The 27,690-nt window shown below is 40.9% G+C and overlaps 1 protein-coding gene across 2 annotated transcripts in view; it reads right to left on the bottom strand.

Annotated features, from left to right (window-relative positions):
- The window catches only part of LOC144728371 (ephrin type-B receptor 1-B-like), a 175,526-nt gene that overhangs the window by 44,138 nt on the left and 103,698 nt on the right, over nt 1-27,690 (bottom strand). For both annotated transcript variants that reach the window (XM_078607758.1, XM_078607759.1), the window contains exons 6-8: nt 3,697-3,821; nt 1,521-1,683; nt 1,022-1,130 (exon numbers count right to left, since the gene is read on the bottom strand). In XM_078607758.1, coding sequence (XP_078463884.1) covers nt 1,022-1,130; nt 1,521-1,683; nt 3,697-3,821 — 397 coding nt within the window. The remainder of the gene's footprint in view (nt 1-1,021; nt 1,131-1,520; nt 1,684-3,696; nt 3,822-27,690) is intronic.

Below are 27,690 nucleotides of genomic sequence, written 5' to 3'. Positions count from 1 at the left end.
ATGTATCTGCTGTTATTCAGAGCTGGATAACATTAATGTCAAGATTACACTTGTTATTATTACATTTTTAGCAGCATAGCTGTGAAGAAAGGTGTTGTTAACTGTCCCTTTTCAGAAGTATCCACATAGGAACCTGGATAAACATTAATATGTGCAGACCTCAAGACAGTTTGTATAAATATTGACATCATCCAAACACGCGGTGACATTTTTACGTCTTTAATCAGTTAATTAAAAGGTTTGACAAGCACCAAACCACATTCTCTTGAGATGAGAAGCTGAGTCTGTGGTATGATTTGTGGCTATTTGCCAAGTAACCTTTAAAAATATAATGATATTAATGACCTTTATTTACCCAGGAAAGCCTCAGTCTCTGAACACTCTTTTACAGAAGAGTCCAGCAATGCAATATTTGGCCCATTCCGTTAATGAGGGTTTGGCATGTGGGAAGAAACTAGAGAATCTGGACAAAACAAATAAAATTAGGGGATAACTGCCAAAGCTCAGCACAGATAGATCCAAGTTTCCAATGCTGTATTTGCATTTCCTGGCCATCCAATGATCATTGGTGCCCTGGCTGAGACTATACAACCTTGTGACACGTGAGTTTGTATTTTAATCACCTGCAGGGGGATCCATTCAGACATAATCCATTAAAATAATACGGAGATATTATAAAGAAAACAACATTTTAATTAAAAGCCTCTTCACGTCTCCCAAAAATCACAATACACTTATTAAAGATTTAAAAACCCCTGCTGATACAATTGTTCCAACAGAGGCAGTCTTATTTTCTTACAGCATTCAACGATGCGTAAGCTTGAGACCATTGTGGAAACCACAAGAGTCGTTAGAAATCGGTGCAGCATCCATATATGCATCACCCTGAATGTAATCCTGAGCACGTGGTTGGTACTAGGTAATCGTCTATGGCACGAGGGACAGCATTGGGACTCACAAGCCTACAAACTGCATGTGCAGGACAAGGATTCTTGGGAGGCTTATAGTGAGAGAAACGCACCTGCTGCAAACGATGATGATGACGGCGATGACCACAATGAAGACGATCCCGGCCGCGGCTGAGCCGGCGATCAGCGGGATCTGCTCTCGTATCATATTTTCCCTGTCTTCTATGAAACACAAAGCGGCGCGCTCATTTAGGCTTGGGGGTGGGGGGGCGGCAGCACAGCGAAAGATCCACGCAGAATCCAAAACAGAACGCGTTCGCCAAAAAAAACAATGCGACGTCTTGCTCGCCAATGTTTTTCCAACGCAGCCCCACGAATAATTAAAATTCCACCAGTATCATCTGCTGCTGGGAGCACGCGCGTCCCACCGGCGCTTGACAAAAGTTCACTCGCTCTTACGCGACTTCATGCAAACGAAGACGATAATTGTAAACAGTCTGGCGCGGCGCGCGCACTCCAAGAGCCGCTGCGAGCGCCGCTCCAGGCCGCGTGCACGAGAGATTTGTGCGAGCCGGGGGTGTTGGTGGTGGGGGGGGGACACGCGATCTGTACCTGAGGTGAGCGTCTGGAACAGCATCTTGCCACCGTACTTGCCGAAACCGGCTTCCGTGCGAGCGCGCACTTGGAACATGTATATGGTGCCGGGCTTCAACCCGTCCACCACCGCCGTGTTTGTCTGGCTCTTCACGGTGGACGAGTTGTGATAGTCCTGATTCTGCGGAAGACATTGTCGTTTCGAACGCTCGTTCATTGGCCGATAGCACCTCCACGTACAGAGAGCTAAATTATGATGTTGTGGTGCTGCTGCTGCTGCATTGGCAGTGGTGCATACCCGACACCACCGCCTAAAGAGAATAACGTACACATTTAATCGGCAATCTTTCAGGATATGTGCCTTCTTCACAGCACGTTAATATTTAGAGGATAGCAGAGCCTATGCGTTGAGATGTACTCTCTCCTCAAGAGCGAGGGAGTACTCTCATGGCGCGTTGCTCGTTCGAATAATAACTGTTGATCATCTTCTTGGTTCTTTCGGTAAAGTCACGTAGAATGGAAATAATAATATAAAAAAAATAAAGCATAATAAAATATTATTTTATTATGTTATTATTTTTTATTATGTTTTATTTTTATTATTTTATTATTTCCATTCTACGTGACTTTACCGAAAGAACCAAGAAGATGAATCCCTGCAGTCACGAAAGCTTTAAATCGAAACTGTTGATCAGCCACCGAATGTTTAATTTTTGTTTCTATTTTGCATGGAATAAGCTAGCATACTCAAGTAAAGATAAGTATCATTAATGCTACTCATCAATTTGTCAATCAACTGCTGGATGATCGCCTCTCCACGCTCTGTCAGCCACGGGGGGTTGTTTGACCATTCTCCACCATGCTGACCTATGCAGGTTGGTCCAGGTAGCACTTCCCAGTGATGTCTACCGTGGCCGAAGAAACTACGAACTCAAGCTGCCTGTCTTCTTGGTTCTTTCGGTAACGTCACGTAGAATGGAAATAATAAAATAATAAAAATAAAATATAATAATATACAATTCTCACGACGTTTCGGCCACAACGCAAGCAGCTGTCCTCAGGTGAAGAACAGGTCTGTTGAGAAGACAGAGTTAATATTTCCATTCTATGTGACTTTACCGAAAGAACCAAGAAGATGAATCCCTGCAGTCACGAAAGCTTTAAATCGAAATTCAAGCTGCCTGGTTAAACGACCACCGTGCCATCATGAATCCAGTCCGAGAATCAATTTATAATTGACTATTTTTATGATTTGGACATTTACCATGATTCTTGTTACTTTTTGTTTCTGTGTTGTTCAATGCGCTTGCTAATTATACAGCACTAAAACTTCATTCTTCCAACTATTTTCGCTTCATTGAACAACAATCTTTTCCCTGGTCGTTTACATTAACATTTGTATTCCTCTACGTTTCAATTAGAAATGCTTGTCTAAGTGGGCTATTACCTTGTTTGAAAAAAAGTTTAAACGCATTGACGGAGGGAAATTCAATTCGAATAACTTTTAAGAAATTACTTTGGTAAGACGCATGCGTACACATGCCAATCTAACTTAGAGTTACATATGCAGTTAATAAAGGAAATGAAATGGTAAGATTACATGTTTTCTGAATTAAACTCTGAATTATCTTGCCAAGGATCGATCTATTAAAACTACATCGCAGTTAGCAACATTTTTCAAGTTGCTTTATAAACACTGCTTTGCTATGATTACATATTGTAATGGGTTTATGATTGCAGCATATATTCTCTATTAATAATCCTTTAACCCTATTCATAACCTCAACCTGCTAACCCTCTCATATAAATCACAAGCAAGTTAAAAGCCGGCCATTAATAAGGCGTTTGAGAACGCCAGTAATTCGGTGTAATAGCAAGACGGATGTTGCTCTTGTTACTTGCTCTGTGTTTACAATATGTATAAACACGGTGACAGCGAATCACAGAGACACACACCTCGCCCGAAGATAAAGATCCCTCGTGTAGCCATATAGACTGTCACGGGGCACGTACGTGAATGCGTTCACAGTTTCGGCTAGATGCTCAGTTCCTGCGTAAGTTTTTCGGAAAACGTGTCGGGAAGCCTACACGGCACAACCTCGAAAAGCAACGCAGCGGTCTCAACTTCACAGGAGGTTCGTTCTTGTTCCGCAACTTTCCCAGGACTAAATGGACCAAAGGGGACTTTGCTCACCTTTTCACCGTAGCGCAGCTCGTAGTCCAAGATGATTCCGTTGGGCTGATCGGGCTGAGGCCACGACAGCTTGATGGAGCTCATTGTGGAGCTCACGTGGTGCATTATGGGAACCTGTGAGGGGGCTGTGGTGGGAAACACGAAAGTAATAACAGCAACACTTTAGCTGCAGCTCACAATGCAAGCATTTGTATAGAATTACAGGTGTAGCAGCGTGGCCTTTTTCAACGTTTTCCTCTCACTGACATTGAAAACAATTCTCAGCTCTTATATTCGTCAAAATACTATTTATTTGTCAATAACGGATAGGGTGAGAGGGGTAGGAGTGGCGGCAAAGCGATTGTCACACTGGGCAATTAATCCAGCGACCTGATATCCATTCCGAGTGGCGAGTGATATCATCACCAGCACGGGTCCAAACCCAACCCGCAATGGACAGCATGTTGAAGTATGGTTAAAGTAGTGTGGTTAAACAACGCTCCTGACGACTATCGTTATTTTGTTTGTGGCTGACGAATAACAAGGTGGGACAAAATGTGCAGGAGAGAGGAGGGCTCGTTACCCAGCGGGCCACGGGGTATTCAGAGTGTGACAATGACAACGGGGATGACCAAAGAAGTCCGAGGTAGGAGTAGACCTTGGAAGTCAGGTGTCAGCTTGACAACCAGCACAACACCAACACCTGCTCCAGGATCTCGTGAAAGGCAGCAATGGCAAGGTGGGGTTTGCCATCGATGAGATGGGAAATGACCTTGCATTGACCTTGAGCTCGACAAGGGTTGAAGCGTGAACGAGTGTAATAATATCAGCGATACCAATCGGGCTATGAGAGCATAAACATTAATATCAACATCTATTTTCGTGATTAACGTGGCTGATGTATGAGTTTGGAAAGAGGGAAAGAAATTTAAAGACACCACGGTGAGTGTTTACTTATTAATGGTAACGGTTAAGAATTCTAAATCATTAGACAATTTAATCAGTGCACACCATTTCCTTAACGTGCTGACACGCACACATTGATTGATTATCATGGTGAACGGCGATTGTTGTTGATGGTTGATTGATGATGATTAATGGCAAATGCAATGCCAGCAATGGTAGTTTAATTATTACCTATTTAATTATTTATATCCTGCTTGTTTACCGGATATTATTTGTGTCATAATTGATTTAGCTCTTTAAATTATTCAGCAAAAAATAGTTAAAATGTAAAAAGTAAAAAAAGATACTATTCCATAAAAACAAAACTAACAATATTCATAGCGGGTAATGATTTTGACCATTAATTAAACATTCTATACAGTAGCACCCGTTTGTCACTACGCCCTAGTTTTTTTTAATTAGGCCAAGTATTTGATTTAGCTCTTTAAACATGAAAGGGGAAAAAAATATTTGATTGAAAATATATTGAACAAGGAATTATTATTCAAGGATAAAACAGTTTCTACTTTAGACATCCAGACGTCTTCGTAATAATTCTTTATGTAATTGTTACGAAAAATGTTCCTCTAGTGTCTCCGTTTGGAGTTCACAAATGTTTATGACTGCCGCAGGTCTGCTGGCACATTGGCCTCAAGCTGTGAATTACAGTTGTTATTTTCTAACCCGGGTAATTAATAAATGATCAAAAAAAGAGAAATACCGACACTTTAACTTGACTGACATATGGTGTGATCTAAGGTTCGACTTGGATTTGGTACTAATCCTTTCAAACATCAAAAGGGAAATGAAAAACAAGAGACAAAGAGAGGTGGTTATTTGAAGTGTTTCATGCGCAGATGTATGTCATTTTTAATTAAAATCAAGATGCGATTTCAATATCGCTGTGTAATTCCCTCACATTTAGTTTCCAAACATTGGCACATGTTTGGTCATTATTATCATTGCAATTTTCAAAACTTGGCAGTGAATATAAAAGACACGATTTAATTACTGTATCTGTTGCCATTTCTATATAAATTCATATTTTTTAAACGTAACATCTGTGTGCTCAACCAAAATAATTCACTCCTTTAACCTACCTGAAAACATATACCAACTGATTTACTTTTCAACCAAGTGTGACCACCTATTTACAAAAGCCCAATTTGAGATTTGTAAAAGCAGCTTGGAGTGGTGGTCCCTGATGTGTGTGGTCTTTCTGCTCGCACTATCTGGTTCCTACAACATGGCACGTGTTCATTCGTTCATAGGATTGGTTAGACTTTCCAATGCAGGGCCCTTCTAAAAACAGGCTTGAAACAGTCAGACTTTCCTGGATAAATAAATTACATTATTATAACATTACATAGCCCACGTTTCCATGAATTTACACCCCCCACATGGATTTCAAATGCAACGAAATTCATTGGAAGTTATGTCATTATTGACTGTATGTATACATGTATGTTAGAATTCTTTCACGCCGTACGTAGCTAACTGTGGTGATTATCGGAGGTACCGAGGAAGGACAACAAACTAAACACAAAACGCGGTTCTAAATTAACTAGTTTTAATTTCTTTAAAATGTAATATCATTGTATGATACCTATCTTAAGATTACACGAATTCATACACGATATACCTATACAGCTGTACTGATCATTATAATATGCAATGAGAATTCCTGCATTGGGAATGCAATGTGACCACTGATTATAAAACATTATAAAATGGCATCGGTGAGGCCAATGTAACAGTTAATAACGAATATATCCTAGAAAAGATTGAAAAATATTATGAAAATTTCGATGGAATATTTTAAATATTAGTGGTTCATTGGTGGCTCGATAGGCCTTGTAAAATATACCATACATTAAATCTTGACTTAAAGCTTTCGTGACTGCAGGAATTCATATTCTTTGGGTCTTTCGGTAAAGCCACATAAATAATGTTATTATTTTGATTATTTTTTCAATCTCCGTGGCTTTACCGAACGACCCAAAGAATACTATACATTCATACTATCAACACATGTTTTGCTTATATACACTTATATACATTTATATGTATATATTTCACTGGCAGATGTTTTCCTTAATTTTAATAAGTGGAAACAGACATTAAAATGAAGGAAAACAAAAATATTGTGCTGCTCACAAAATTCCAAAAACACAAAACACGTGCATGATGTAATTCAACCTGATAGCCCCAGACCAGAAAACATTGTTTGTCGATGATAAAACGTGGATGTGTACGTGACTTTCACACTATTCTCATTGTCCTTTCATAAATAATTTAGTCAATGTAGGTAAGCAACACAATTTAAAACTTATCTCGCTGTGTTTTTTTCCCATGTCGAGATGAAATGTGATGTTTTATATACAACGTGCACACACACAGATATAATTTATAGTCAAAAAACACCTAGAATTATAATTATTCAAATTTGGAATTGCATTTTCATGAGCCCTCAATGTTCAGTTGACGTGTGATTACTTCTCTGTAGCCCTGTGAATTCAAACAGCCCGAGAATGTGTAACTGGCACATTTTTTTACAAAATCAGAAGTTCACCTTGGCTTTGTGTTCTTTTCTTAAATTATTCCCCTCACTCGCTGTGGGGGTTATCGGTGACAATGTGACTGAGAGACGTAGGCTACTGGGGCATTACTGCAATCTCCAATAAAGTTTTCTTGTTCAAAGTAAAGAAAAAAGTATCGTTGGATCAACAAAGATTTTAAATTTCAACGTTGGGTGCATTTAAAATATTTCCAAACAATATATATCCTTTACTTTGAATCGTATTTTTTGCATCGCATAATAGTGGACAAATATTTTTTTATTTCACATCAGCATTGGAAAATAGGTGTTTAGGCTGGTTTAATTGCTTGCGGCATTCCCAATTAAATATTAAACATCGTGATTTTTGTTTCAGGCGTAGGTGACATTTTTGGTAGCTCAAATGATTAATAAATTTCACATCTAATACACTGTGAAACTTGCCAGAGAAGTGGCTACTTGATACACGGTGGGCGGAAAATATTGTTCAAAATACGAATGCTTAGATCTGTCTCAATCAATGAAAAGCAATTTACTTGGCAAGGAAAGGCTACGCTTTAGAATTCCTGTCCCTAGAGCTAGATATAGTTTAAAGAGGCATTGCAATAGAAGTCGAACAGCATCACGTACTTTTGTATTTATATAGGTCCCTTTTATGAAGCAGTTTGCAAGATGAAATTGCATTTGCTTTCAGCAACAACAAAACAATTTCACAATTGTGAAAAGTTACAAAAAATTAAGTAGCAAACAATTTAATTCATTAGCATGCATGTGTGTTCATTTTCCTGAATCTTGAACAATCCTGGTTGTCTCAGGTGGTTAATTCCATGTCAGAGCTCTAAAGCCAGCAACTTTGAGGCTCATCAGTTTAAGTGAGGGTAGGCACCTTTGATTGAACCGTGGTATTCCAAGTATAGCGATCATCAGCGACGGCACAGTGGAGCCAAACTCCACTTTCGCCCATTCTAGCCCTGAGATTTAAAACAGGTTATAAATGGTGTACGACATTTTGAGGATGTGAAAAAGGTATTATTACCCCGAGTGTGTGAATAGAGAGGCCCGATTGAAGCAACCACTTATATGGTTGTCTGATGTCACCTTCGAAGGATTGTGCTCTGACACAGGGTGGTACACTGATAGTTTACAAAGATTCTGAATGGAAATGAATTCCTCTCGTAATTTAACTGGGACAAAAGTGTGACGATAAATACAATAAAATGCTGTTTTTACCAAGCTGTACCTTTAGCGGTAGGCAGGGTCACCCATTGCAATTTGGTTTCTCACATGCAGCTGGTTCCTTGGCTTTTCAGATTCTATTACTCTTTAAAGATCATAAAAGCACTCGCGTTGTGATGCATTGTAGAGACAACACTGAAGTAAAATGCCAGATATAAACACGTGACCTTGAAAGAAACCTCGACAATGTTGAAATGTTTTAAATATTTTCACAACGCATGCATAACATCTGACATGATAGGGAACAAAGACACATTTTTCATAACATATTTGTGCAATTGCTGTTTTTCGATATTTTAAATGTATCAGTAAAAAACAGATCATGAAAAACGATCACCAACTAATTCAAAGCTCATCACCACCTCTGTTCTAGCTGTGCAGTATACACATTCATTAACATTTCAAACCTGAATTTAGACAACACTTGTCCTTTGCAGCTTGGATGTCAAAGTACCACAAGCACGGGTGTCTTCTAAATAACATTTTAATACAATGACGGTCATCATTTAAATGAAAAGCATAAATAAGGCACTATAGATCGATTCATGACGAGGCGTCCTTTACGGAGCATGATTGTGGGATTGACGATGGATAATGCGAAAGGGGGATGGAGGGATACCCTGTAAGCTCAGCGCAAAGATCCAACCAAAGCCCTCCGTTTTTGTGTGGCTCCGATAAGCGAGGGATTACTGGGGATTGCTGCCAGAGGGCAGACACGGTGGGGCTTTTTGGACACACGTGTGGCTGGAAACACTGGAAACACACCGGCAGACCACACCATGACTGCGATTTCACTGCAACTCAGAAATAGGACGGAGCTTGAACAAGGACATTATTAATTGAATCTCTTTTATAATTGCAAATGTTTACGCCCATTTCTGTTATGTTCGTGACACTATTGCAACAAGTCACATACAGGTGAAGACAACCTGACCCATTGTATCCTGACTTTACTTTTAAAAATGTGGCTTGGTTTATGATTATAACAGCTGGCCATGTCTGAAACAATGAGCAGGGTTTGACATTCTACCTTCTATTAGTAAATTGGCCATGGAAAAAACTTGGTACCACCTAAGGTAGCTAAATATGATGAGTTCAGATTCATTAACACAGCTAATGAGAGCGAATTGTTGATGGCACACTCATTTCACGTGGTTACTACATTATTCACTGTTATTCAAACCGCTGAAGTCATGCCACGTTAGGGGGTACTGATAAGTGAAATATCTGGTATGGGCTCATGGACGATATTTGTACACAATTACAACAGCAACATAATGAAACCAGCCTCAGTTCATAAAGATAAGACATTACGAGAAATAATTGCCATTTGAAAAAAAATGCACCACAAGGTGAATTTCGGATGACAGACATCAACCTAAAGCAAACAGTTCTCTCTCAAAGGTTGAAGGTCTAACCTTGAAAATTCTCATTTCCCAGCCCAGCAAATCTACCGGCAGTCCGTTTCCATCCCACCTTTAATTTACCAGCTTTGCTCAGGTTTCCAATCGCTTTTCTAATTCTAGAACCCCATTACACTCAGCCAGGGCTCAGGCCCATTCGATGCGCGTGGGACAACTTGGACAGGGGGTTTGAGGGGTCAGATGTGTTTCCCCGGAAACCGAAAGGGGGTCAGAGTTCCCAGCCAATCTCACAGGCCACCTACGGACTAATGTTGTGCCAGCTATGGCTGCTATGAAAGTGCTACTGGAGCCTCCTAAACACACCCCACAGACGCATTGGTCACACTGGATGTAACAGTAAAGCTCAACATCGTGGCGTATCACTTGGACATTTTTCGCGGCCAAGTACTCTAAAATGCATGTTTCTAGATGTGGAGGGAAAAGCCGGAGGACTCGGAGAAAAATCCAAGCGACCACCACAGGGAGAGAGGCACGCAAACTCCAAATAGGTATTCATCTTCTTGGTTCATTCGGTAAAGTCACGTAGAATGGAAATAATAAAATAAAATAAAAATAAAACATAATAAAATAATTCTCACGAGGTTTCGACCACAACGCAAGCAGCCGTCCTCAGTCTGAAAATGTTATTATTTCCATTCTACGTGACTTTACCGAAAGAACCAAGAAGATGAATCCCTGCAGTCACGAAAGCTTTAAATCGAAATCCAAATAGGTAGAAAACATTTGGCTGGAATTCCACCATCAGTATCAACTATCGGCCATCATCCCCACTAGCAATGTGTCATGCCTAAGCCCACTTATTCACTTGTCTAATCAGTCAATGTAAGGTCTCTAATTAACATTTTGTCTCCAATCCTCTCTGTACTACTTTCCATACATTTCAATGGCCTTGTTTCAGATCCAGGTACCATAACACGTAATGTGCACTGCCTAAATTTTTTTTTGTAGGTGCATTGGTATTTGCATTTCATTATACGAATTCACTTTTAAAAAGGTACTCCAACCTGTTCTCACGCATCTCTTTATTTCATCATTTAAATCCAAGACCAGTTTCAATAATTGCCCTAGGTGTATATGTATGTATACTCTCCGATGTATTTTCAGTTTTACCCCTCCAAAAATATCTTCATTTTATTTCGTGAACTTGTTTGAAGGGACTTATGCAGCTCACCGTGGTTAATTTCCATTGGATTTAAAATAAGCGATAGCAGATGTAGCGAACACAAGGCATATCAAAATGTTGCATACCCAAAATAATCATAATACGCTCATGGACACATTATGAACTATGATATATTTAAGACAAAAAGTTATATCTCAATGCATGAAGTTATCCACGTGTAAATCTATCCATTCAGTGACCTATCTGCTACAAAGGTTATTTCAACCTATGCAGCAGAAGTGACAGTGGGTTTGACGATTGCTAACATGCTTTCATCAACTCAAGTGATGAAAATTATGGCGGAGAGGTGTGAAAAACATGTTGAGCTCGGATTTAAAATAAATAATGCTTCCTCATAATGAAGGTATTATTATTATTTTGAACTGTCTCTAACTAATCTGGGTCACATGTTGAATTGCCTGCCAGTTTTAGGATTTTAACACGCTCTATGACGTGTATTTTAATTTCACTTTACAGCCGTGTAAAGTGTCCTATGTAATGCTGCATTTATGTCAGCTGAGAGATGCTGCCACCGTGGCGTAACGGTTAGCACACCTGACTTGCAGCGCAGAGGTGGCCGGTTCGAACCTAGCTCCCAGCGCAGATGACACAATCGTGTAACTTTATGACAAACACTCCTCTCCTTCCCCTCTCTCGGTCCAGCAGGACAAATGAGTACAGCAGGTTGCGTGTGGCGGGGAGAAGTGTTTGCGGGTACTCCCAGCTCTTCCAAGATGCCTGATCAGCATGGAAGAGCAGGCCAAAAAAAATCTCTGGAAGGGCTCAATAGAGCTCCCTTTAGTGGAGGCCCTTCCACAGTGGCTTGAGTAAGTTATTGCAGGGCTGCACCTGTACCTGATTACCATTGGTTGTCGACGAGATAAAATCTCGAGCAGTGCGAATATATGAATGACACGAAATGAATGATTCTGGTCATCTCTGACTTTGTGCGTTCTTGTAAATGTAACATGTGTAAATATCTAACACACAAAGTTAGAAACATTCACCAGAGTTAGCGGCAATTGAATTATTTCCCATCAAGCTGTAAAGTATGTGTGTGTCAATGCAATTCATTAATAAGTAGGTTTTTCTGTTTTCCGATTTGTAAAAGTCTGCGTACAATTTGGAACACTCCATTTTAAGTGGGCATTTACCATATAATTAATGTGTAGTTACCATGTAATTACACTAATTTCTATATAATTGTCCATAATAAGTGCGTCATTTTCTTTGGAGGTGCGTTAGAATATTGTCCACTCAGTGCGAGAGAAACGCACACGTGCTCCGTGCTCTTAAAATAAACACGCACTTTTTAATATAACATTCATGTAATATTTAAAAGTCATTAAAATTGAACCTACCAAAATTATTTGCAGCCCCGATACTCGTGTTACTTCTTCCCCGGTGTATTTCTCCAAACAAACACAGATTGATGCTGCCTGTGCTGCTTGCCGATTTAGATCAAGCAACGCTGAATCACCTACCGTGCGTATCCACACGTGTACCCACATTCTAACTTGCCTCATGAATAATTATCAATGTATGCATACAATGGATTGTGGTTTACTCTATATATACATTTTAATTAAATATATCTCGATTAATCTGCATGCACGCACATGCAGACGAAATAAAATTCAACTCAATTCATGAGTCTTCTTGGTTCTTTCGGTACAGTCACGTGCGTATCCACACGTGTCGAGAAGACAGAGTCTGAATGACACACCCCAGGCTTGGAGCGACTATTTAAGCTGGGATGGAGGGGGGAAGAGCGCCTTGATAGACCTGTTCTCCACCTGAGGATGGCTGCTTGCGTTGTGGCCGAAACATCGTGAGAATGATTTGATTATGTTTTATTTTTATTATTTATTATTTCCATTCTACGTGACTTTACCGAAAAAACCAAGAAGATGAATCCCTGCAGTCACGAAAGCTTTAAATCGAAATTCAATTCACGAGGTTTGTATCACGGAGCGGTGTTGTGCTAAACAATGCACCAACCGCTCTCCACACACACCCGTTCATAGCTGATTTTTCACCATAAGACATATGGTGTACATATGAAACGTATTTTTTCGTGCTTCCAACACATTGTCTTCTGAGACAACGCGTGTGTGCGTGTGGTCTTTTTTAGCTTAATCTTTCTGCTATAAAAAGCGATCGGAAAAAAAGAAGCTACGGCTCGGCATTACAAAACCGCATCCTTGTATTTTTATAGGGTCCCTCAATACCACTTAAATTGCACTGATCTCAGATCATCATGCGGACAGATGTGGCAACAGACTGCACGCTTTCAAGCACCACTGTGTCCATAGCGACTTCGGAGAAAGGAATTAGATGAGAAGGGGGGGGACATAAAAAATAGAAAAGGGATAGCAAGAAATAGACCTATTTTACACTTTGCAAGAGAAACGTCAATTTACTCAGCTCCATGCAACATTCCTCACCCAACACTCGAATTGCAAAATAGCATTTTTGTCTTTTTATGCTGTGAATTTCTTTGGCCGTGTCCGATGAAGAGCTACTGAATGCTGCACCATACCTCACTGGCTCAACTCCCCACCCTCCACCCCAAAGACAATGACAAAGCTTCCCCCTATAGCTTTTACAGACCAGTGGGGCAAGTGCTGTTTGCGAACACCTCTGAAGGCCGGCACGGCACACAGGGGGAGGCGGGTGGGTGGCCAGCGCCGAGCCCAACCACCTTTGTCTCCCGAGTGGCGATGTTGATACACTGCACCCAGGTACTCATTTGAGGCCGAGTCGACCTAGGGGAGGCCCACAACCAGTTCAGATAGTTATCACTGATGTAGACCGTGGAGCGGGAATCGAACTCGGGTCGCCAGGTCCGTAGCACAACGCGCTAACCGCTGCGCCACCGCTCCCCCTCCAACCCACCCACACAGGCACACACACACAAAATGCACCCCCCCCCTCCACCATCCCTCAAGTCCCCGACAGAGCCTCTCGCATCCCTCGCATGCCCACAGGGAAGGGAGCTTAGCTCGTCTTTGGTTCGCAACTGCCGCTTCTCTGCGCACGAGGTGCAACCTCTGCATGTGTCGGCAAGGTGAACACTGCTTGCGGAGTGGTGCGTAAGCTGGATTAGGCAAATGTTGTTTTGTGATGGGAGTGTGTGCGCGCACGCGCGTGCACGCACACACACGCGCGTGCGTGCGCAAATGTTAATATTTTCCTAAAGGAGCATTAGGCTATTGTCTAATGGCAGCAGGTTGGATCCTGAAACATTCAGAACAGGTAACAAAACGACCACGATTAATGTATTGACACAGGTACACAGACCTCTGCTCCGTCTCCCCCACGTGTAATTACAATGTTTTAGACATCAGCCAATTGCTGGTCTTTCAGGCCAATGTTATTCAGCAGAATGTGTTAAAGCACACGGACTCTAGACCAGTATCATCCTTCTGGGTGTTATCAGCAGCATCATGCTATGGTATACAAATGAGTAATTTCCCACTACAAAGGTTGTTTTGCGGTGGGGCTGCAACAGTGGTACAGCCTGAAAACAATTCAGAGAGCTGGATTAGTCTATCACCTTGAAACAGGACCATGCCATTATACATGTGTATCTGGCATTGCTGTTGCTGGAAAGGTGAGAAGCTAAGACAGAGCCAAACAAAAAACATGTTTCTTGCTCACAAACAAATTCACGGAATCCACATTATAACAATTATTTAAGAGGGCAGTCTCTATAGCATAATCAGATCTCTTCGTGCTCGTTGAAAGAACGGTGGTCCAGGTCAAAATAACAATCGACCTTTCTTTTCTGATGCGTATCCAATTCTTTTTCGTCGATTATATTGCAAGTGTGTCATTGGTGTCACGGAGTTATAGGAGGACGTTTATATTCGCAACTCCCACGCAAAGCAATGCAATATTCATACAAAATGGTGACTCAGGACTACTTATCCACACTCACAGATGCGTGTTCTTACACGCCCGAGAAGGGATATCCATCCGTCATGTAACAATCAAGCCCAAATCCTTGTTTCATCCTCAGCGCTGGAATAAACCGAATTTGAGTTGGAAAAGGCACATTTGACTGGGGTGGTTTGTTTCGTGCAGTTATTGATAACTTGGCGAAGACCATTGACTGCATACATCTGAGAACATAATTTAATCGAGGGTTGTCATCCGAATTCGAACCCAGGGACTCTGCGTTTACAGCTAAGCGCTAAGCGCTCTAGTTTATTGGATGTTGCTGCTCTCAATTTGGCTACTGCTTTTACTTGCCAGTCAAGATTCCTTTTTTGGCGCAAAAACTAAATAAAAAAACTCAATATATTTGTCAATTGACAATGCCCTGAAGAAGAAATGCATCATATAAAATATGTAAAAGTACAATGGCCCTTCAACATCGCATAAAGAAGTGTCATTTCTTGAAAAGTCGTACCCCCCCCCCCCACACTTTCGGGCAGTGTTAATGATGAACGTGCTGAGTTTTCAGTGTTTGTGTTCCTGCACCACCGTGCCAATGCGCTATCACCATTGCTGTTTGTTTTATTGCTCGAGACGAGTGCTCTTTGACGACGCTCATTGTGGTTGGCACTGTTAACTTTCATCCCTGCCCTCGGCATACACCGGCCCGGTGACATTGACACGCTACAACACCAGATCCTGATTTTCGTCTCAGCCAACCTGAGCAATCACCAAACCAGGTGTATACGCCAACTACACTCAGCGTCCTTAATTAGTGGTACAACTTCTATTCATGAAAATGTAGCGAAGCGTGTTAACAACTACGCAGTGGATTTCTACGCAACTGCTAAAGTTTGTTTTATATTTTAACCTGGTACTCGCTCTTGCTGTGCGCTTAATTCCCTAATTTCGGAGACGACAATAGGTCCCGCGGTCTGCTGTTGCTACCCAGGCAGACGTCGAGATTTAGGATTTTTAACAATAACACGAGAGAGATTTTCTATCCGGCGGTGCTGGAAGACACCTCAATTGTGGCGAACATAAAAGAGCTTTGCCGTTGTTTAAAGCAAATATTGCCAAAGCTGCTTCATACTGCAAAAAACTCAATAAACTAGCACAACAAAGCCTTCTGTGGACTATCCACCAGCAAAAGGAAAAACCAATGCGTTTCTGATAGTGTGCCATTGCTTTCAATGGCATCGTTACCCGCCTGATTAAATCGCTAAAACAAATCGACACATTCATCAAAAACACTGCCCTGAAAGAACCATCTTTAATAAGCAACATTGTGGGTAATGGCCCTGCGAGTTGGAGGCCGCACTATGCACCATGAGGCCTGGGTAATACATTCCACCGTTGTCGAAAGGGCAGTCTCCAACTCGTATCCACTCTTGTCTATCTGGCCTCATTTATATATTCGTCATGAAGAAGGGCCATTTTCATGTTTTTAAGCCCACAGTGTTATTGATCAACATGCTGAGTTGTTTTTGTTGTTGTTGTCATTTATGAATGTGCACTACTGCCAATGCAGTATCACTAAATATTATTGATTTAATAGATGATCTATGAGCTGCCTATGTGTTAGTGACATAATGGACTTGTCGATGGCCTTTAAGTGCACACAGCCTGGCACAAGTGTCGTGGTGACGTCACTGCCACGTCGTGGTGAATGGCGGTTGTTGTTAATATGTTGTCGATGGTTTATTCTTTGTTGTGGTAACTTGTTGACCCGCCCCTCCTGGAGATCTGTGAAAAAGAGCTTTATAGCTCATCGGATTCCTCGAGTCTAAATAAAGTTTCTGATTTTGACTTCTTAAAACTGATGTTTCGGCCGTGGCTTTACCGAACATCTTCGGTCACGCTAAAGTTCCCGTCATAACACTCAGAAAGGATTTAACCATTGAATGTTTGGGCCGCTTACTATATTTATAATTAATGTGTAATAACCTTCACAAACACCTGTTCAAAGGTCACTTCAACAACAGGTTTAATGAATCTCATTTGGGTCTCACCTACATGAAAACTCGAATGGAAAGAACATTCATGTAATCACACTCTGCACACATTTTAGGCTATTAATTCCAACAAACTGAACATTATTACTTTAGCGTATGTTAAATCAACAAGTGTATGCATAATGGAAAGCAGGAAAGTACATGTTTCAAAATATCCTGGTGGGATTTTTCAATGGAAAATCTTCCTTCCTCCACTCTGTGCCCCATGGGTTGAGAGATTTGCATGTGGTGAAGAAATCCCAAGTGGTACTCGGGATGTTTGAATGCACTGGGACACGTCAGGGTGAAATTCTTTAGCCAGAACGTTTTGCAGTGCACAATCCATCATTAGGTCAACTGGACAAATTAAATTAAGAATGTTTTTCAAGAACCTTAAACGAAAAAAAAATAGTAATTACTTACAGCCTGAAGTCTTGGTGAATATGCGTGACGATGTAACAGATGGTATGCGTTTAAACAGAAGTCTGTTTTAGAACGTTTGTGTGTGCCACGAAGTGTTTTCATATACAGACAAACATTTTTTTTTACGAATGTGTTCAAAAGATACAATTCAATTGTCAAATGCTCAACTCAAATATACTATATATTATTCACCTGCTATCACCACGTACTCATCAGCCATGGTCAATCCATCACTGGATTAAGACCTCCCCAAGCCCCCACCTCTTGTAGCGTTAAGGAAAATGTTCCACAGGATGTATTGACATTGTCGATTTTTTTAATTATTTTATTCAAAACTTTTTAACTTTTCTGCAACATCCGACGTCCATGACACTGGCTGCATTGTCCACATATCACATCACCCGGCAGGTTGTTGATTAGAATTTGCACGTGGGTGAATTTGACAGATTGGCTGTAGAAAGTTACAGTAAGCTATGTTAATTCCTACCTTTTCGCTTCACACCGCAATTTACAATTTTCCCAGCTGCCCGATCCACTAATGCGCTCCATTCATCACAGGCCAGCACTGGTATTTTGTCTTAATGAAAATGTGCTCGCATGGCCGGCTAGGACAAGCGCACGGATTGATTGCACCGTAATTGAGACGTACGATTGCCTGTGAATCCGTTACTTGTGCTTCAATGGATATCGACCAGGCATCTGGAGCACAAGGGGAGCGGAATGCAAATTTGGTATCTCTCTATTGTCCACGTGCAAGGAAGTAGTTCTTTGTTGTTGTTGTTGTTACTTCTTTCTGACGCCATCTGCTCCTCCACCGATGCCACCCCTTATCATCCGAGTGCGCCGCCAATGTTACAGGTTCTCCGGGAAAGAAAAAAAAGCTATCGCTTGAAAGAGCAGACCATCAACTTCGCTGTGGTAGCCCAGTTCTGTCAGTCCCCTGAAGGACCCGAGTAAGATTTGTATGCAACTGGCTGACATATGATGGAAACACTTGACATTTGATATAAATATATGTATAAAATAAAATAAATACTAAGTAAGAAACGAAAAGTCAACAAGACAATGTTTCGGCAGACTAGCCTGTGTGCTTCCTTCTTTTTCATTCATACATGCTTTGAATGTGTACAAATATCAGCCAACATAATATGGGAATTAACACACTGAAAGCATGCACAGTGAAACTATCGTTATTTTATTCTTAAATATGTTGTTATCTATCCCTCAACAAATTATTGTTTTTACACTATGAACGACTAAAGAAGTACATTTTAAATTATCATCATAGATCTTCACTGGAATGCGTTGGACTCTGCTAAAGGAGAATGAAACATGTACTGCTTGAGATACGAGATAATTTATTTAAAATATTTCATTTTGGCTTGTTGTCTAATTTGCACTGCTGAGGCAATTTGTTTGTTTGATTTCCACTTGGTTTTGGCTGTTGCTTCCATAATGGACGTGCAAAAATTAGCGCAATTATGTTTTAAAGTAAAGAGTAATAGCAATAATGTAGAGCGATTAGTAAATACACTGCCGAATTAAGGTCTACGCACACTCGTTTGGTTACCGGTGTAATTTGACCATACTTTACGATGCTGGTCAGTGCTGGTCGGTGAAAGGGGGGCCCCCGCTTCAACTAGTTCAGATGTTACTCGCCAATGATAGCCGTTGCCGGGTAACAAAACCAGGTGGCCGGGTTTATGATGCAGTGTGCTCACCTAGTGAGCAAACGCTACACCCACAATACGCTTCAGATGGGAAATTCCTGAAGGAATTGTATTTGATTCATACAATTCCACCCCTGGATTATTGCAGGAAAAGCGATTGTTGTGTGTGAGATTGCCATGCTAGACTATCCGTTCAACAGAATGGGGCTCTAACAAGAATTTTGCCACGGAAGATTCATGTAATAAAATGGGATTCTAATGCGAGTGAATTATGAATCCAGCTTAGAATGGCTGGATTCGTCAAAATCGCCATTGAAGTGTATTACATAGGCATTGTCCATGGATTTTTTTTTCTCTTTTAGATTTTTTCCCGAAAGTATTTTATCGAACAATCAATTCAGGTACATACAGAGGGCATGTATCGTAATTGACACCAGTATAGACACAATGTGTTCAGTCATAAATTTTAATGGAGTTTCTACTCCGCTACGAACTGTGAGAATTTCACAAATCTACAATAAGAACTTAATTATACACGAACATCGCTAAATGTGCATGTGTGATTCAGTAGACGAAAGACACGTGTCCCACATTATTTTAAAGATGAGTTGAAACAATGCATACGATGGCTACACTTAAAATAAGAATGTATTGGGAATGTTTCCACAGGTTTAAAACTATATATACAATTCTAGATTTGAAGCTTTCGTGACTGCAAGGATTCATATTCTTAGGTTTTTTCAGTAAAGTCACGTAGGTAAAACATTAAAATAAAAAAAAGTAAAATAAAATAATATAAAATAAAAATCACAATTAATGTTTTACCTACGTGACTTTACCGAAAAAAACCTAAGAATATATATACAATCTGAGATTTCTGCACAAATTTGACGCGGAATATGCCAATTGGAGGCACTTGCTTGCGCTATCCGATTTCGCCAATGTTTCCAAACCCTTGAAATTTCCACGGCAATCTTTGCATCAATCTTACACGGGCAGACAACCCCCACCTGCGGCAGGGACCAAGAAATATCTTAGAGCATAGCCAGCGATGAGCAATTTTGCCCTCGAATAAATAAATAAATTGGTCGCAGAAATCATGCAGACGAGATGACTTTGGGCGAGGGGTTCACACTACGTGCGTGATTTATCCTCCAATGCTGTAAGACGGCATGAGATTAGACGAATGCCCCTATTTTCCATCTCAATCAGACGGAGCTGCCTCGCTCTGGCATTAACCAGACTCTAAAAGTGCTGCTCCACGAAGGAATATTGCTTTTCATAATGTATCTCGATAGCTCGGCAGTTTGTGCACAAGCAGGCTGAGCCCACACAGCGGATTTCTAGATAGTCACGCATCATTAAATGTAAGCGTGATGAGTTACAGTATTGCCGAGTCTACCTTTAATGTTTCCCCCCCCCTGCTCCCGTTAAACCCTCCCCCACCAAAAGAGGTGCAATCTGCGGAGGTGCCAATGGACCTCCGGCCTCTCTCTCTCTCTCTGAAGAACGAAATCGGGATTTGTGGCACGACCCAACGGCGTTATTAAGCAAGGGCAATGCTTCATTGCCGAGCTCGCATTTATATTCCAACCGCCTCTGGACATTAATACGGATTAATATTACAATCATCCATTCATAATACTAAAACCTGCCTGTGTGTATATTAATGGCCATACAGCATAATAGTACGTGCCATCAGCAAAGAAATAACAAATGTATTCATGGTGACGGGTTATTTATTTTCCCCCCAGAAAAGCGGAGAACCTCCCCATTTTCGTTTACGTTATTCTACTTTACTTTGAATGAAAAATAAAGGTTCATATCACGACTTTGAAATAACACCCTTGGCTAAATTTGCAAGACTAAACAAGCAATTATTTAATGAGCTTGCATAACCTGTTTGGATGTACAGAACGACTGTAATCCATTCGTATTTTTCCTCGCAGCCATATATACGTGCAGTCTCATAACTGCTGACACCTTTACATTTTTAATGATGACTGTTTGTTTGATTCGACTGATATTATTGCACAGATGCACACGTGGGGCATGTCGGAATCCTGCACTAAACTGAGAAATTTTGAGTAATGAAACACAACTCTTCCAGCCATCACTAATGGGGCTGAGGGAGTGTTAATGTGAGCCCAGGCATAATATTTAAATTGCCACTGCATGTGCAGTTGTCACAACATTGGCAGAAACTAAAATCAATTTGCCAGACACACTGTAAATTAATGGAGATGCGTTCCATTTCAATGTTGTGCCCAAAAGTAGAGTCGGGGGTCAAGATTATCTGACTCGTCCTAAAATACATTTGAATGAGGGCTCAACAAAGGAAGTTAATTGCATCACAGACCCAATTACGAATGAATAAAACACTGCTACATATTAAATAATAGCTAAAGACTTAACAGCCGTCTCACATTCAAGCGACATGTAATCAGGAATGACAAATATGCAACAGGGAGATTTATAATGATTGCGGGTTTTTATGCGGAAGAGATTGGGTATTTTGTTAATTATATTAATAACACTGGCTTCATTTACCTTACCTTAATATACAAAACGTAATTAATAAACATTACGCTCACACTCATTAAAGTTATATGTATTAAGCCATATTAAAATAGTAACTGCAGTCTGATTGAATCTTAATCACAATGATTAGGTTCGCATAATCACTGCTTTAGTTATACGACACAAACTTTTTGAAGACTCGCGTGCAATTTTTATTTTTTACCGAGAAAGCCCGTCGCCCCTCCCCCCTCTCCCCCTGCCCAAAAAGTCTGCAGAGCTCTTTCAGCTGCCAATACAGACTCACGAGAGGTTTCAACGAGTTCGTAAGTATACTTCTCCGAGCCTCCCAGCAACAAAACTAGTGAGAGTCTCTGATAATCCTCAACTCCAAAGCTCTCTTCTGGCGCGACGTTGGCTTCGGCCATTTCAAGTACACCGAGCCCACGCTATGAGTGTGCGTCCCAGCTGCGAAAACAACCACCGTTCCCAAGAACAGAAGCTTCTCGTCGAAAACAAACACCATCACCTGGGAAGCCGGAGGCCATCTGTGCAAAAAAAAAAGACCCACCAACATCATTGCGATGCTCATTTATCACTAACTGGGTTTTACGTGTCTCGGTAGTGGCACGTGTGGATGGAACCGTGATGGATGAACAGGTGGACAGAATTGGGTGATGCAGATGGGACGAAAAGCCAGTTCAGTGACAAATGAGATTCATCGGCCAAGTGAAGGTCTTCAAATGCACAAATGTCATACGGCCCAATTCAGCTGTGGTAAAATCAATTACGATGTCGATAGTGCAGCAGTTCATTGCAAATTCCATAGGGTACTTTTGTAAATAATTGCATTGGTACATCCATCTGTACAAAAGCCTGTCAATAATTCATGGAAATCGATGCGGCACCCGTTTCTTGTCGGACATGAATTACTTCCTCTCCCTTGGTCGAATTCATATTTTTTGTTTGTTCCGTGCATCATTTTTTGGTTAGGGTCTATCTATGTTGGACGCATTTTCAATGGGACATTCGATTTGCAGAGGTGCACTTCCAATATGCATTGGAATCACTACATTATTTAAAGCGAGTGGAAATCCAAAACATGACGCGGGGGAGGGGTGCCGAATCCATTATTGTGCAATTATCATTTATGCAATTATCACAAAAATGCAGCCATACCACGCAAATACCCGACTCATTTGTGACATCTGACTGATTTTCCTTCGCAAGGCTGACTCGATAATTTCATGAATAAATGAACTGAAGGATAAACGCATTCGTACGTGTGTTAAAAAAAAAAACGGATCTGATGTCACTGACGACATTGGTACGGACGGTCCAGATGCACGATTTGAGATTGTCAAAGTCGCGGTTTCGTGGATTAGAGAAGCTCCCCTCTGTCGTGCGTGCTTTGCTCATCGGCTCTGCAATAACCACGACTGGATTTTCGCGAACACAGCCATTTCACTCGGGGGGGGGGGGGGGGTAAAAATTCACGCAGCGTGAAGGATCAAAACAGCTCAACATTCCTGCCTAACACCTGTAAGTCCTTACTTCTAAATACGATGCTTCGATAATGGCCCTTGCAGCTGAGCAAACTATAAAATTGGAGGGGGTGGGTTCAAATAACCCATAATGTTCCATCCTGGGCACTTGCACTTAAAACAGCAAACGACAACAACGAGAGCGAGTCCCCGTGACCCTTTGTTGACCTTTAAAAGCACTGCAAACAACTTGTCTGACAGCTATTATACACAGACGGCAGGTCAAAAAGTTTTGCGAATGACATTTGAAAAAAAAAATACGTCATACCACCCATGAGATTATTTTAAGGCTTACTTCTGTCTATAAATCATAACAGAACATGGGTTTTAAGTCTGTTGCATCCGGGTTTCCGTTTGCTATTGACATTATGTCCAAACACATTCTGAAGGTCCCTGAGTGTAAGCCTTTGGTTAATTCACCAGCAATGTTTTCATTACTTAAAAGAAAAGAAAAAACACGTGGAATGTTTGCTATGCTTTGTTGGAAATTAAAGAGAGTATGATACGAAGTTGTCCCAATTAATCACTGCTTTTACCAAAAATGGCCCCATGCTATAATACCTGTATTATTAAGGACACGTGATTGGAATGGGATTTTTTTTTATCAAGCAATTGATTATTTTACATTCATGGAGCTCATGTCTGAGATCCTATTGGTTACATGTAAGGATATATGAACAGTTGTACTTTAATTGGAACCTACCATATCTAAAACAGCACACAAACACACATCATCTAATGACATGCACCCAATTGACAAACGTGAGGTCTCCTCTTCACTGTCCATTACACAAATTAAATTGACCTGGCTGCCGAGTACAGAACCTCGCACTAATTCCTGCATTAAGCTAAATGCATAGTTTTCTTCTCAGCTCAACCGAATCCTAATTAAGTGAGGCATCCCTATGTGATTAATCACACTACTTCAAAAGCTGCAAATTTCCATGCCATCGTTTTACTTACCTTGTGCAGATTTGACCTTACACTCAAACTGTTTACGGATTTAATTGTTCGTTCCGAGCGCGATTGCAAGGAAATATACATCCATCTCAGGTAGTGAGATATGCGGTATTGTGTAAAGGTGTATCGATATGTACCTGGCGTGGTGTTTAAAGGTCAACACTGGGTGACAGAGGCGGCTGGGCGTGGTGTTGGCTATCTACAACCTCGTGTGCCGTACTGACCTTCATAGGTGCTCACAAACAGCACTTGCCTCAAAAGCCTAGTAAAGGCTATGCAGGGGAGTCTTTTGTCTATGTGTGTGCAAGCACATGTGTTTAAAAAAATAGTTATAATAGCAATATAGTTTTGGTTATTGTCATCATCAGCCATGTTCAACCCACTGCTGAACAAAGCCCTCCCTATGCCATTATCATATCTAACGATCCTGCAATGAATGAGATGCACTAATCCACTAATCCACGTAGTGCCTGTATATTTTCATCGCTCCATCCCCTTGGTTGACATGCTCTGGGGCATGCCCCCACTTGTCATTGCAGAAACGAATAGAGTTGATTTTGAAAAGACAATGCCAGGTTACATTCATGTATGTATGTTGATCTTTATATTCTTGGTTCTTTCGGCAAAGTCACGTAGAAGGGAAACAATAAAATAATAAAAATATAAAACAATAAAATTCTCACGACGTTTCGACTGCAACACAAGTAATCATCACCAGGTGTGAAAACACAGCAAGAAAATTTGAAACGTCGTGAGAATGGTATTTTTTATATTTTTATTATTTTATTGTTTTCCTTCTACGTGACTTTACCAAAAGAGCCAAGAATATGAATCCCTGCAGTCACGAAAGCTTTAAATCAAAATTAATGTTGATCTTCTTTTACCCCGTATATAGCCATCTGTGATAATCGGTTGGCTACATACATGAGAGAAACTCAATCGCACATAACTTGCACCATTTGGACTGGGAAAGCACAGAACGGTAAAAATAAATTACAGCAATTAAAACGCGCTTGTTTTGATCAAACATGGATGTGTATAATTTGCTTGCACTTTTATCATGTTTAATCGGCACATTGCTGTGACATCAGTGATGCAGTGAATGTATAATGCTACCAATAGGTTTCTAATTTTCAGAAACTTCATCATAGTTGAGTTGACGCATTAACTTCCTTTTGAAAATGTTCATTGGATTCCACTTGGGAAAACAATGTCAAAAATAAACAATCACCATAGACACACTCTTCCAATCATTTTTTCCCCGTGTGCGACATCAAACGTGCTCACACAAACGTGTAATCTTGACACCAAATCTAAAAACATCACAGATAAATTACGTGCAGGGAAGTAAACAATGCACTTTGACAGGTTCTGCAATTCAAAGCCGTATTCATTTAATTCTAATATTAACATAATGAGAGGAAATAAATAACGTAGATCAACTTTCAAATGAGTACAGTATCTTCTTTGAAAATGTCGTCAGTGTTTACAATTATCAGCTTATTAAAAAGGTAAGGTCCCTGGTGGTCAGGCTTACATGAGGCATGCGTTTGTACAATTTATTTTTGTATTAGTGTTTATTCGGATGGGGTTGGGTGGGTGGGTGGGTGGTGCAGTGTGCTGCTTACACTTGGAAGGTTGGGAGTTCAAATTCCGGTTCGGAGCAGACTCAGCTCTTCACCCCTCTGGGTGAAATCAAATGAGCACCACTTGGTGGGAAGTCAACAGTGGTTGTCCTGTGGAAGATTTTCTCCCAACCATAGGAATGTGGTAATTCTATCACTAGCTCAGGGCAGTAAAACAAGACATGTGGTGCACTTCATAAATATTTCCCACTCAAACGTTTGCAACGCACCGCAAACGTTTCAGTTGGAAATCACTTAATCTCGGCCGGCGCAGTACTTGGCTGCATCAAAAGATGAAAAGGTGTGCTAAGAAGCGAGGAGAGATGCAGGAGGCTCCAAATTACATTGAGACACTCGTAGGAAGAACACAAGGTTAAAGACATGATTCAAACTTCAGAAACGTCAGCCGGCTTGGGGCAAGAACGTGTCTCTCGAGGGGATGATCGCCGACGATCGAGAGAAGTGGCAGAGTTGCAGCCAGGATTTTCCACGCATCCGAGACGGCGGCGGAAGAGGAGATGGAGCAAAGCAATCAGCTTGCGTGCAGGCGATAGGCGGATTTCGATTTAAAGCTTTCGTGACTGCAGGGATTCATCTTCTTGGTTCTTTCGGTAAAGTCACGTAGAAGGGAAGTAATAAAATAATAAAAATAAAACATGATAAAACAATTCTCACGACGTTTCGGCTACAACGCAAGCAGCCGTCTTCAGGTGAAGCTTGGCAGTGTCTCATTCTTCACCTGAAGACGGCTGCTTGCGTTGTAGCCGAAACGTCGTGAGAATTGTTTTATTATGTTTTATTTTTATTATTTTATTACTTCCCTTCTACGTGACTTTACCGAAAGAACCAAGAAGATGGGCGGATTGTTGCATCGCAGAACCGTGAGAGATGGCAAACGCCTTGGGGAGGGCCCCTATCCAGCAGTGGAATGAGCACGGCTTATAATGATGATGACGATGGGTACATATGGTACCATAACATCCTGCCTTTTGTGCCTAATGCCTGACCCCTCAACTCTCTAACTCCTTCACACGCTCCCCTTTCCAAGCCTAGGGCACCGTTTCTTCCTGCTTTGGATTGGGATGCACCGCCGATTCAGGGAATGCCATCAATTCAGTCCCTGAACAATACATGCCCATGAGAATAAAAGCATAGCACTCCCACATTCATTATATATATGAACAAAGCAACCCATTGTTACTGGAAGCAAACAACTTGTTGTATCTTCTTGGTTATTTCGGTAAAGTCACGTAGAAGGGAAATAATAAAATATTAAAAATAAAACATAATAAAATAATTCTCACGACGTTTTTGCCACAACGCAAGCAGCCATCCTCAGGTGAAGAACAGGTCTGTCGGAAAGACAGAACAGGTCTGTCTTTCCGACATACCTGTTCTTCACCCGAGGACAAATGCTTGCATTGTGGCCGAAACGTCGTGAGAATTCTTTTATAATGTTTTATTTTTATTATTTTATTATTTCCCTTCTACGTGACTTTTACCGAAAGAACCAAGAAGATGAATCCCTGCAGTCACGAAAGCTTTAAATCGAAATTTAACTTGTTGTATTTAAGGTAATATCATTAAGCTTGTCATACGATGGCTTGTTGTGCCTCATGCCCACTGCTCTGAAACGAGTGATTTTCCCCATGGATAGGCATGCAAATGAGAATTTCATTTCCCCACTGCTCCTGCCAATGTTTAATAAATGAATAAATAAATGAGAGTATAAATAAATTACACTTCCCTCTGGTCAAGCTGTGTACCCGGAGCTTATGCTAAGTTCCTATCAATCCCTCTTGTTGAGTGTTTAAATTCTTTAAACTCCGCTGAAGAGACGACAGGTATCGCTGTATCCCCCAACATCTTCCATTTGCCGTACAAAAACTGCCCTCTCAAAGATAAAGTTGCCCGCATTTTATTCCAACACTTCACCGTCAGTCCCATTTGTTCAGCGCTCTATATTTTACCTGGCGAGAGCCCGTTGAAATTAACATCCATTGGCTATTTTTTTCA

Source organism: Lampetra planeri, chromosome 28 (assembly GCF_965212315.1).
Source record: "Lampetra planeri chromosome 28, kcLamPlan1.2.h2, whole genome shotgun sequence".
NCBI classification, from domain to species: Eukaryota; Metazoa; Chordata; class Hyperoartia; order Petromyzontiformes; family Petromyzontidae; genus Lampetra; species Lampetra planeri.
This window is presented reverse-complemented; position numbering and strand designations above follow the sequence as displayed.